At 48.2% G+C, this 12,541-nt stretch overlaps 1 protein-coding gene across 1 annotated transcript in view; it reads right to left on the reverse strand.

Moving 5' to 3' along the window:
* Nucleotides 1-10,513: 10,513 nt before the first annotated feature.
* The window catches only part of brd1a (bromodomain containing 1a), a 14,906-nt gene continuing 12,878 nt past the window's right edge, over nt 10,514-12,541 (reverse strand). Inside the window, exon 13 of the mRNA XM_080022435.1 lies at nt 10,514-12,541. This exon is cut by the window's right edge and continues 37 nt beyond it. Coding sequence (XP_079878561.1) covers nt 12,395-12,541 — 147 coding nt within the window. The 3' untranslated portion in view covers nt 10,514-12,394.

A 12,541-nucleotide genomic window follows, 5' to 3' on the forward strand; every position in this document is an offset into this window, starting at 1 on the left:
GTGTGATAGAGCCGTGATAATTTATAAACCCTGCAATTACATATTCAAATAATAAACGTTGAATTAAGGTGTGTGCGTGCGTGTGTGTGTGTGTGTGTGTGTGTGTGCGTGTTTGGACAAAGACTCAGTAGCGACTAACTGACAAAGTCTCTACATCATAGTTTCCGTTATCCGGTAATTACCGTTTGTTTGTTTTTTTACCGGGAAAATCTGTTGAAGTCCAACATTTTTAAATACCTCGGGGTCGTAACGTCTCCACGCGATTTGAATTAGCGCCGGGCGATAAAACGACAACGATAATTATCGCCGTTCTTTTGTTGTTTTTTTTTCGTTTTTTTTCCCTCGACGTCAAAATACAATGGACTCGATCATTTTTGATGGGGAAAAAAACAAAAACAAAAAAAACCCGCTGATCCGTTCATTTCCGCGTTTCGGAGAGAGCTGCACCGGAGAGCCAATCGGTTTGGACGATCTACAGCTCACCCGTTTCAACTGCGACCAATCACGTTTGTCGAGATGGAAATAAGCCCCCCCCCCCTCCCTCGTGGACCGGTTGCGCTTCTAAACACAGTTTGCGCCGAGCGGAGCCGGAGCGAAGCGTCCGAAGCTGAGGAGAAGCAGAAAGATGATGTAACGTGGCAAACGTCATTTATTTGGACCTACTTGCCATATTTATTTTATTTTTGATTTCATCAAAATGTTATTTAAGTGAAACGTTAATTAAAGATCTGCGCTCGTTGCCTTTTGATCAAGAACAGAGATTATTTGCTTCTGAGTAGTAATATGCGTAATACATATATACAGTGGTACCTTGGTTTACGAGCGTACTAACATACGAGCTTTCCGAGTTGCGAGCCGTCGTTCGATTTTTTGCATTGATTTGCGGGCAAAAATGTGCATTACGAGGAGCGAGCTTCAGCTACGCCGCCGCTAGTTGGCGTGGCGAGCGAATGCGGCCAGCATCCAGCATCCAGCACACAGCATCCAGCATCCAGCATCCAGCATCCAGCATCCAGCATCCAGCATCCAGCACCCAGCATCCAGCATCCAGCATCCAGCACACAGCATCCAGCATCCAGCATCCAGCATCCAGCACCCAGCATCCAGCATCCAGCACACAGCACACAGCACACAGCATCCAGCATCCAGCATCCAGCACACAGCATCCAGCATCCAGCACACAGCATCCAGCATCCAGCATCCATCACCCAGCACCCAGCACCCAGCACCCAGCACCCAGCATCCAGCATAAAGCATCCAGCATCCAGAATCCAGCATAAAGCATCCAGCATCCAGCATAAAGCATCCAGCACCCAGCATCCAGCATCCAGCACCCAGCACCCAGCACCCAGTACCCAGCATCCAGCCTCCAGCCTCCAGCCTCCAGCCTCCAGCCTCCAGCCTCCAGCCTCCAGCATCCAGCCTCCAGCCTCCAGCCTCCAGCCTCCAGCCTCCAGCCTCCAGCATCCAGCCTCCAGCCTCCAGCCTCCAGCATCCAGCATCCAGCCTCCAGCATCCAGCATCCCGCGTCTCACTCCCTCACTTCACGTGGTTACCTGAGCGTGGACGCGTCGCTTTTGTGCTTTGTGCTCGAGTTTTGTGCTTTTTGTGCAGTTATTTTGCCCCAAAAAAAAATTCTAACCATGGGTCCTAAGAAAGTAAGTGCGGCAAAGAAGAAGCGGATGATGTCGATTGAATCAAAGCATGAAATCATAGAAAAACATGAGCGAGGTGTGTGTGCGATGGAATTGGCTAATTTTTTTTAATTTGAGCGAAAGTGAAGTGAAAAAAAAAATAAATACAGTTGGAGCAATTAAGTTCGGCAATGACCGAAAAAGCACGAAACAAACTCCTCCAACCACCTCCGCCGATCTCCTCCACCCTCCAGCTCCGCCAGCATCCTCCGTTCGTCCAAGTCGTCTGATCTCCAAGTTAAATACACTTTATAAAACCAGTTTATTTCTTTACATTCTCTTTTATTATGTTTTATTATGTTTTTATACAATATTTGTTATTTATAAATCTCTTTATTTCTTATTTAAAAACACATAACAAAAAAAATTGGGATGGTTTTTGCGGGGCTGCAACGGATTCTTGGCATTTATATTCATTTCAATGGGGAAAATTGATTTGCTATATGAGCAGATTGAATTACAAGCTCTGTCACGGAACAAATTAAACTTGTACGGTCAAAGTGCCACCGTATATATCTATATATATATATATATAGATTTTTTTTTTTTAAACACCGTTAAATTGCGGGACTTATTTAATTTTGAATAATCAATTAAAAACATTATACATGTACATGCCTTGATTGGACCGGAATCTCTCCCATTCGTCCGGGAAATTGAAATCTTCCGGGACACGTGGACCGGAAACTCTGCCACACAAACGCCCTCGTGTTTGTGGGTGAAGGGGAAGGAGACAAAAAAAAAAAAAAAACCTCGCCGACGACACCTCTCGGGGGCCGGATCCGGAACCCCGAAAGGGCCAGGTGGGGGCGTGGCCTCCGTCCCCATACTTGGCTTCGTCTCACCGGCGCTGCGGAGCGTGGGACCTCAGCCGGGGAGCGGGCATTCAAAACCAAATTCTGCCACGGCGAGGGAAAAGAAAATCATCGCTCCGCGGCGGCAGGTGTCGACCAGCGTTGACGTTCACACGCCTACACACACACACACACACACACACACACTCGTGTATGTTCATATGCAGTTGTTTTTCTTTTCCGGGTGCCCGTCTCTCCATTTCACATGTGCACACAAACCCTCCACCTCCACGATGGCTCCGTGATGCGCACGCGATCTCTGGACAATGCGGCGGGCGGGCAGCAGAGAGCAATCTGTGCGTCGGTCTGTATGTGTGTGTGTGTGTGTGTGCATGTGTGCGTGCGTGCGTGCGTGAATGTGTTTGTTCGACGGGGAGGGAGAGAGGGAAGGGAGGGCGGCGGCGGCGGCGGCGGCGGAGAGGAGTCTAAATCCAACACGTGGCCCGGCGGCAGAGCCCCACAGGATCAAATCCAATTCTGGCGAAGATACACATTAAGCCCCGTCAATCACCGCGGTGTCCTTGGAATGCGGCGGAATGGTGATGAAATCCGCGGGGGAGTCTCTTCCCTCCGATAAAGCCACTTAGACTTACGACGCGCGCGCACACACACACACACACACACACACACATATTTGCGTTCGCGCAGGATGCTGAAAGTACATTCTCTCACTCGCGCACACAGAGACAGTGTCCATCTGAACTGCCTGAATAGCACCAGGAGTGGTGTATCCTACACACCAGTGTCGAAGGCAGAGTGCGGAGGACACACACCCACACACACACACACACAATCACAATGCAATGCTATTCAAACACTAAATCCGTTTGAAGTACGATTCCTGGTGGAAGCAGCAAAGCGCTCGCCACAGATCGCCTGTTTACTTTTATGCCGGACTTTTTTTTTTGCTAATTATCTTAACTACGCAAGTAATTATCCTTCACATCAAAGGGCCACGCTGTGAGACCCCCCCACCACCACCACCACCACCACCACCACCACCACCACCACCCAGTTTTTCCGGAGCCGGCTGAATCGTGACATTCACGAGATAATTAGAAGATTGCCCCCACGATGGGGGACGGGCGAGGCGGCACGCAGAGAGCAAAGGGGGGAGAAAAAAAAACAAAAAACACACAAAAAAGGAACAGACGGCGGGATGGTTTCGGACGCGGGCACGCCAACGAAGAACCCCTACCCTACCTGACAGTTGTGTGTTGAGCAGCGGGTGGTGCAACAGAGGAGAGCCCTCGCCCGCGCGCGGCGGCGGCGGGGCAACGCACGTAAACGACGGCCTAATGGACCATTGATTAATTGCGTGCGCGCCGTGATGGCTCCACCCGTGCTGATCGGCTCCTTCCCTCGCCCCCATTAGTGGATCTGTTTCTCATCACGCTGGACCCTCTGATCAATGCATAACGCAGCCTGTGATTTGATTGGCATGCCCCAAAGGCATGACTTAATGGTTGCCGCGTGTGTGTGCGCGCGCGTGTGTGTGTGTGTGTGGGCTGTGTGTGGTAATGTGTGTTCGATTCCCCCCACTTACTATTGCCGGTGGGCTCCCAGCTCTGCAAACAGACAATAATCAGGTCATCTGGCAGCGGTGTGAATCCTTGATTAACAAGCTAAGTAGCGTTACCCTCCGCGGGAACACACACATGGCTGTACGAAAATTTACATGAATTGCATTTATATTCCTTTGAAGTTGTTTGTTTTGCTCACCTTGGAAACTACTATTTCTACTTCTCCTCTGCGGCGGAAGTAAGCGCACGGCATAAATATTTATCCTGCCGGAGCCCCGTGTTATTCTGGCCCCGGTGTTTTTGAACGTTGGCCCCGGAGATTGGACCTATCGGGGACCGGCTTTTCGGGAGAGGAGAGCGAGACCGGGAGAGAGGGAAAGAAAGGGGGAGGTGGAAGGAAGTGTAGAGGTGATCTGTTTATTTGTGTGTTTGTGTGTGTGTGTGTGTGTGTGTGTGTGTGTGTGTGTGTGTGTGTGTGTGTGTGTGTGTGTGTGTGTGTGTGTTTCAAAGTAGAGTGTGGACGGCTTGACTCATGTTAAATGCAAAGACACGGGGTGCGGGTCAGCACGCTCACCCCGTGACTCCCACTCACAAGCGGCGTATGCGTCAATTGCGGTATTTTATATAATCACCGCTTTGTTTCCACAACACAGTAACCTGTTGTTCCGCCAGCAACTCATGTGGAAACAAATACGCAGGCTCAAATCGCCCAAAGGTGGGTGCAGGGAAAGTGGATGGAGGGAAGGCGGAGGCGGAGGGGATGGATGGGGGGAAAGTGGATGCAGAGGAGGTGGATACAGGAAAAGTGGATGCAGGAAAAGTGGATGCAGGAAAGGTGGATGCAGAGGGGGTGGATGCAGGGAAGATGAATGCAGAGGAGGTGGATGCGGGGAAAGTTGATGCAGGGAAGGTGGATGCAGAGGGGGTGGATGCAGGGAAGGTGGATGCAGAGGGGATGGGTGGAGGGAAAGTGGATGCAGGGAATGTGGATGCAGGGAAGATGAATGCAGAGGAGGTGGATGCGGGGAAAGTTGATGCAGGGAAGGTGGATGCAGAGGGGGTGGATGCAGGGAAGGTGGATGCAGAGGGGATGGGTGGAGGGAAAGTGGATGCAGGGAATGTGGATGCAGGGAAGGTGGATGCAGAGGAGGTGGATGCAGAGGGGTGGATACAGGAAAGGTGGATGCAGGGAAGGCGGATGCAGAGGGGATGGATGGAAGGAAAGTGGATACAGGGAAGGTGAATGCAGAGGGGGTGGATGGGGGAAGGTGGATGCAGGGAAGGTGGATGCAGAGGAGGTGGATGCAGAGGTGGTGGATGCAGAGGAGGTGGATGCAGAGGAGGTGGATGCAGGGAAGGTGGATGCAGGGAAGGTGGATGCAGAGGGGATGGATGGAAGGAAAGTGGATGCAGGGAAGGTGGATGCAGAGGAGGTGGATGCAGGGAAGATGGATGCAGGGAAAGTGGATGCAGAGGAGGTGGATGCAGGGAAGATGGATGCAGGGAAAGTGGATGCAGGGAAGGTGAATGCAGAGGGGGTGGATGGGGGAAGGTGGATGCAGGGAAGGTGGATGCAGAGGTGGTGGATGCAAGGAAGGTGGATACAGAGGAGGTGGATGCAGAGGTGGTGGATGCAGAGGAGGTGGATACAGGAAAAGTGGAAATCAGGGAAGGTGGATGCAGGGAAGGTGGATGCAGAGGGGGTGGATGCGGGGAAAGTGGATGCAGGGAAGGTGGATGCAGTGGTGGTGGATGCAGAGGAGGTGGATACAGAGGAGGCGGTGGGAGCTGGTTAGTTTGACAGCTAGACCAACCCATTAGGGTGGGGATACATTAGGCACCATTAGAGTAGCAGTGTAGTCATAGTGATGGCATAACTGGGGTGCAATCAAGATATTTCTGTAAGATATAGTAAAGTATAATAAAGAACAGTATAATAAAGAATTGTATAGTATAGTCTAGTAAAGTATAGTATATTATAGTATAGTATAGTATATTATCAATCGGTATAAATTTGTTTAGTTTAGTCTAGTATAATATATGGCAGTATAGTATAGTGTAGGGCAGAATAGTATGGTACAGTGTAGCAGTACAGTACAGTGTGGCACAGTACAGTACAGTATGGTCGAGTATATTTCAGTACAGTAGTGTGTGCAGTGTACAGTAGTGCAGTATAGCATAATATAGTACAGTATAGTATAGTGCAGTATAGTATAGGGCAGTACAGTATAGTCCAGCATAGTACAGTCTGGTATAATACAGTACAGTATCGTACAGCATAGTATTTTCCCTATAGTATAGTCCAGTATAGTATAGTACAGTATAGTATATTACACAGCAGTATAATACAGGGCAGTATAGTACAGTATAGTATAGTAGAGTACAGAATAGTATAGTACAGTATAGTATAGCCCAGTGTCGCTTAACACTGTATAGTATAGTATAGTATAGTATAGTATAGTATAGTACACTACAGTATAATACAGTACAGTATAATACAGTGCAGTATAGTGTAGTACAGTATAATATAGGGCCATATCATATAGGGCAGTATAGTACAGTACAGTATGGTATAGGGCATGTCGTATAGTACAGTATCATATAGGACAGTATAGCACGATATAGGGTAGTATTGTACAGTACAGTATTGTGCAGTACAGTATAGTATAGTATCATATAGGGAAGTATAGTACAGTGTAGTATAGGGCAGTATAGTATAGTACGTTATAGGGCATGTAGTAGAGTACAGTATAGTATATTGTAGTACACTACAGTATAATTCAGTACAGTATAGTATAATACAATACAGTATAGGGCAGTATAGTGTATTACAGTATAGTATAGTACAGTATAGGGAAGTATAGTAAAGTACAGTACAGTATAGTATAGGGCAGTATAGTATAGAACAGTATAGGGCAGTGTAGTACAGTATAGTATAGTACAGTATAGTATAGGGCAGTATATTATAGTATAGTACTGTACAGTATTGTGCAGTATAGTATAGTATAGTATCATATAGGGAAGTATAGTACAGTGTAGTATAGGGCAGTATAGTTCAGTAAAGTACAGCACAGTGTAGTGCAGTATAGTATAGTGCTGTATAGTACAGTACAGTGGCGGCAGTTTTACCGGTGCCGTGGCAGCTCCGCAACGACCGCGAGAGGGAACGTGCGCACGCGGGTGAACGCCGGGGTGTGTGTGTGTGTGTGTGTGCGTGCGTGCGTGCGTGCGTGCGTGCGTGTGTGTGTGTGTGTGTGTGTGTGTGTGTGTGTATTTCTCACAGTGCACACTCACAGGTACCAACGGGGCCCGACGCGCAGCGTTTTTCCTCCTCCCGGGACCCGGGCGGCCCCTCGGCACCGGGTTTCCACGGGCGAAGCCTCTCGCCTTGCCGGGGGTGGTGGGGTCTGCGGTGAGCCCCGCCGCCTCCACTCCACCACCACCACCCCCCCCCCCCAACCACAACTCACTCAAAGTCAGGGGATGACACTGATGGGGGCGGATTGATATTCACGCTTGACTCGCCGTCCTCTCCACCTGACTGCGGTGTTTACCTCCCCGCACAATTAGTCGCTAGTGAAGAGAGACAGATAGGGCGAAAAGAGAGACTGAGCGAGGGGGGGGGGGGGGGGAGGGGAAGAACGCGCGGCGTGCGCCTGGTGTGCGCGCGGCGCTCCGCCTGGTGTGCGCGCGGCGCTCCGCCTCGGCTGCATTAGCCCCAATTGTTTAGAAAAGATGGGAGATGTCTTTCGGCGCCACTTGAAGGTGGCTCTCCGAGACGGCGCGGCATTACCAGCTCATTTGATCCTCATGAGGCCGCTCCGTCTGCGCGCCGGGGTGAAGCTTTTCTCTTTCTGTTCTTTTACTTAAAAAGGGGGCAAAATCGACTCATTCAATTTCGCCGGCGCGTCCTTACCGCGAAACCCTCGGTTCGCGCGCGGCCGCCCGCTTGCTTTTTGACCCCCCCCCCCCCGATTTTGCCCGCGACGCCGCCGTGCAGAATCGGGGGCAAAATCGAGTCGTTCGACTTTGCCCACGCGTCCTCGGTTGCTTTTTTTGCCCCCGATTTTGCCCGACGCCGCCGTGCAGAATCGGGGGCAAAATCGAGTCGTTCGACTTTGCCCACGCGTCCTCGGTTGCTTTTTTTGCCCCCGATTTTGCCCGACGCCGCCGCGCGAAATCGGGGGCCAGTGGACGGACGCGTGGGCTCCACAGTTTGTGTTTTTCGCCCGACGCTCCCTCACGGAAGCGTTTGATTCGGGCGGGAAGGAGGAGACGAAAGCGCCGGAGGGAGATGGGGTTGGGGGACGGGGCGGGTGGGGTACGCGCCACCGACTGGCGCCGCAGGGAAGAGGCCGCGGCCGAGCGCGAGCGGATGTTTGAGAAAGAAAGCGGCGGCGGAGGGGGGGGGGGGGGAAACAAACCCCAAACTTTCAGCCTTGTCCTCCACCCGATTCAACACCACCTGCCATTCTATGCCACTGATGCCATTTAACGGTGTTGACGGCTGGTCGTGTGAAGGGTGCGTGAGTTTTTCATGGAGCAACAGCGCCCTGCAGTGGACAGGAAGTGAAGGACACCCACCACCGCTTTCTACGTCTACTTGTTTTTATTATTTGTGTGTTGGCTTTATTATTATTATTACGATCATTATTCTTTTTATTATTATTATCATCATAATTATTTTTATTTTTTATGATTATTATTGTTATAATTATTATTGCTATGATGATCATTATTATGATGATGATTATCATTATTATGATCATTATTATAATAAGTTATTATTAATAATATCATAATTATTATGATCATTATTATTAGATTTCATCAATTTAAAGCAGTTTGAGATGCGTGTTGTGTATGAAAGGTGTTTTACAAACAAAGGTTTATTATTATTTGATCATTATTATTTAATCATTATTATTAGATTTCATCCATTTAAAGCAGTTTGAGATGCGTGTTGCGTATGAAAGGTGTTTTACAAACAAAGGTTTCTTATTATTTGCACGCTGGATCCATAAAATTTTCCTCGGGCCTCCAGATAAAAGTATCTGAAACACGACAACCACAGTACGTACAGATGGGGTTGAGAATTTTAAACGATATCGATCTACAATTGGGAGCAGAAATGAGTGGGAAAAACCAGCGTCATTCCATTACTTTCAGGAGCGGGCCACTTTGTGACATCATCATCCGAAGTTATACGAGTCCGAGCTCCCGCCCCCCCAGCCGAGGCTGAAGGGTCATTTCAGCCGCTTCGAATTCCTTTCCACCCCGTCGTTTATGTTGCAGATACGTCCAAACACGCGGAGCACCAACGCCAAAAAGGTCGCAATTCACCGGATTCCCCTGGACTCGGAGGTTAAGGGCTCGTGACTTGACTCGAGACGACTCCAATGACCGAAACCTTCAAACTAAAGCCGCCACGGGCAAACAAAAAGGTACTCTGCTCGGGCCCCGTCGTCCCCCTCACCGCATGTTGCCGCGGCTGAGTAGCAGACGGACAGATGTTGCAGTCATCCATCAACGGCGCCATCGCGCAATTTGACATTTCCTTATCAAACACGAGTCGCTGTTCACAAAGTTGGAAGTGGAAAGCAAGGGGCGGGGCTTTGTTTTCCCTCGCTCGTGCTCCGTGACCAGTCCCGGAGCCTCCTCTTTAAAGCGTTTGAAACAATGACAATAAAGCAAACACTCGGTCGTCTTGATTTGTTTACACTCGCGTTGAGACACGGACACGGCTCTGCAAGCGCCAACGCCGCGCTGCCTCCATGGGGAACTCGGCTGCGCTCACTGGAACCCGGAAAAGGAAAATAACAATATTAATCATTTTATATCATCTTTTCCATTTTTAATCAGCCAAAAGGTCATGTATGTGTTCATTTTTAGTTTGTTTGGTAATAAGTTAAACGTTCTCAACTATAGAAACTTTAATAAATAAACAGGTTTGTTTTTCTTTCCCCCCCTACAAATCGATTTAAAAATGTTGCGCCTTTCGACAAAATATGGGTGGTAATCGGCGGGCTAGGGCTCTCCAAAACAGGGATCGGCGTCGGACACAAAAATCCGGCACCGGTCGGCATCGCTGACAAAATGACCCGTGAAACGACTCCCAAACGAGTCGTCTCACGGGTCGCTGCTGATGGAGATACATCCAATACATTTTGGCGACCGGGTGAATTGGCTGCGTATTGTTACTCTGAAGATCCTGCTGATTATTCATCACTGAAAACTAATAACAACTGGCAGATGGAATATTTGCAACGTATTTTCTGGAAAAAAAATAAAAATAAAATAAAAAAATAGCACATTTATTGAAAGTTGACCTCGTCAATCACTTCCATGCGTAGAATTTGTGAAAGAAGAGTCTTGTGTCGGTCTCACCTGCTTGTGTTAATTCTTTTTTTTTTTATTTTCTGCTTTGCTACAAAAGAAACAGTCCCAGCGATTCTTTGTATGACATGAAAAAAAAACAACAAAAAAAAACAACCCCATGATGTTTAAAATGAAACATTCCAAAATATCTCAAGCTACCCAGAGAAAAAAACAAACAAAAATAAAATAAAAAAAAAAGGCAAATATTATAAAGTGAATGAAGGCTACAGCTAAATGTCAAGGAAAAAGGAAAGTTAGAAAATGTTACTTTGAAAAGCAGACAACCCAAGGAATCCACCACAATCAACTCACGCATCTCTCTCCCGGTATAAAGTAATGCAGATACTTTACAATAACTTAACACAGGCACCTCTAAAACTACAGCAAGAATCCCAAAAACAGTCTTTTTTTTTTTTTTTTTTCTTTTTTTTTTTAAACGTAAAAAATACATTTTACATTTTTTTTTTTCATGTAATAATACATCACGCAGAAACAAAATGGTTAAAAAATAGAAAATCTGGGCAGCAACTTTTTGGTTTTTCCGTGAGAACAACACATGTTCCGTTTCCACATTAGACTTTCTATATGAGCGTCACTGAATCACATATATACTCAATCATATAAATATGTATGAACAAAAATATACTAAAACTATTTTTTGTTTCCGATTACAAAAAAGATTAATGCCAAATGGAGCTTATAAACTTCAATAACTTAAAAAAAAAATAACAATATAAAAATGAAAAGGGAATACTTTCATTCTTTTTCGGGAACGTGGCATTTTTGCACCTTTTTTTTTTTTTCCTCTCTCCACTGCGCAGGCTCTCTCAAGCCCTTAGTTTTTCGTCTTGAATACGTAGCACCGTAAAAAAAATAAAACACAGCTTAGTGCCAACAATCCAAAGTATAAATACTAAGAAATGTAATGTACAGTACCCATTTAAAGTCAAAACTACAAAATAAGTTAGTGTCAGGCCATTGTACAGGATATTTACAGTTGTGTTAAATACAAAGGAAGATATCAGGCAGAGATGACTTTAAGTTTGAGTGCGGCAACGTAAAGGAGGCTTTGGCTACGCTTGATTCCATCGGCTACTTAGATAACATTTCATGAGTTAACAACAGGATTTATGCTCGGAATTATACATAAAAACAAACGGGGCCGCCCCCAATCATGGCTAGTTGCCAACCAAAACCAGAGACGGTGAGCGCGACGGATCTAGTTTCGATCCGGCGTCACGAGATCGGCTTCAAGCCGACGGCCGCACGACGGGGGCGGCGCCGACCGCGCCCACCCGCGGCCGGAGATTTCCCCTCTCGCGCGGCGGTCGACTGGAGCCGTGCCCTCGATACCGCAACTGAATCTATAAGACTCGGATGCCGATCGGGTTGGCTCCCGACGACCGGAAAAATAAGGCTCAGGTTAAAACAAACAAACAAAAAAAGAAAAAAAAAAAAAAAAAAAAAACACCGGAGTTTTCTTTTCAGTGAACCAACGTCTGACGGAGCGTCGGGCTTCGGCAACCTCCTGGCCCCCGGCGCAACAGAGTCGAGCGCGACTTAAAGCTACCAAAAAACGGACACAACTAAAGCGGTGCACTTTGCCTGGATGGGCCGACAGTCATGGAGCAGAGGTACGGTTCGGTGGGGGAAAAAAAAAGGGGGAAGCAGTCTCTCGGCACAGTTTGGAGAACGACGGGCACATTCGTTTAAGCAGCAGCCGCGTAGGAAGACCGGCAGACGGTAGGAGTGCGTGAAGGCGCGGGAATGGAAGAGGAGGAGGAGCGCCGCCCGGGGGGAGGAAAAACAAAAACAAAAAAAAAAAAAGAAAACGACCGCCCGGTAAACATATCCAGAGTTTCATGTCGGAAAGGAAGGCGGCGGCGGCGGCGGTCGACGCGGGAGGGGGCGCGCGTCGGGGCCGGCGACCGCGTCCGCGTCGCCGTCAGTCCACGTCGCTGAGGTCGCTCACCGGCTCGTCCTGCACGATGCTCAGGTGGTTCATGGCGCGGTTGTAGGCGATCTGGACGGCCTTGCGGACGCTGGACGTCCGCCCTTCCATGATCTTGATCTTGTCGATGGTCTTGTCCAT

This window comes from Zeus faber (genome assembly GCF_960531495.2).
Source record: "Zeus faber genome assembly, chromosome: 21".
Taxonomy (NCBI): Eukaryota; Metazoa; Chordata; class Actinopteri; order Zeiformes; family Zeidae; genus Zeus; species Zeus faber.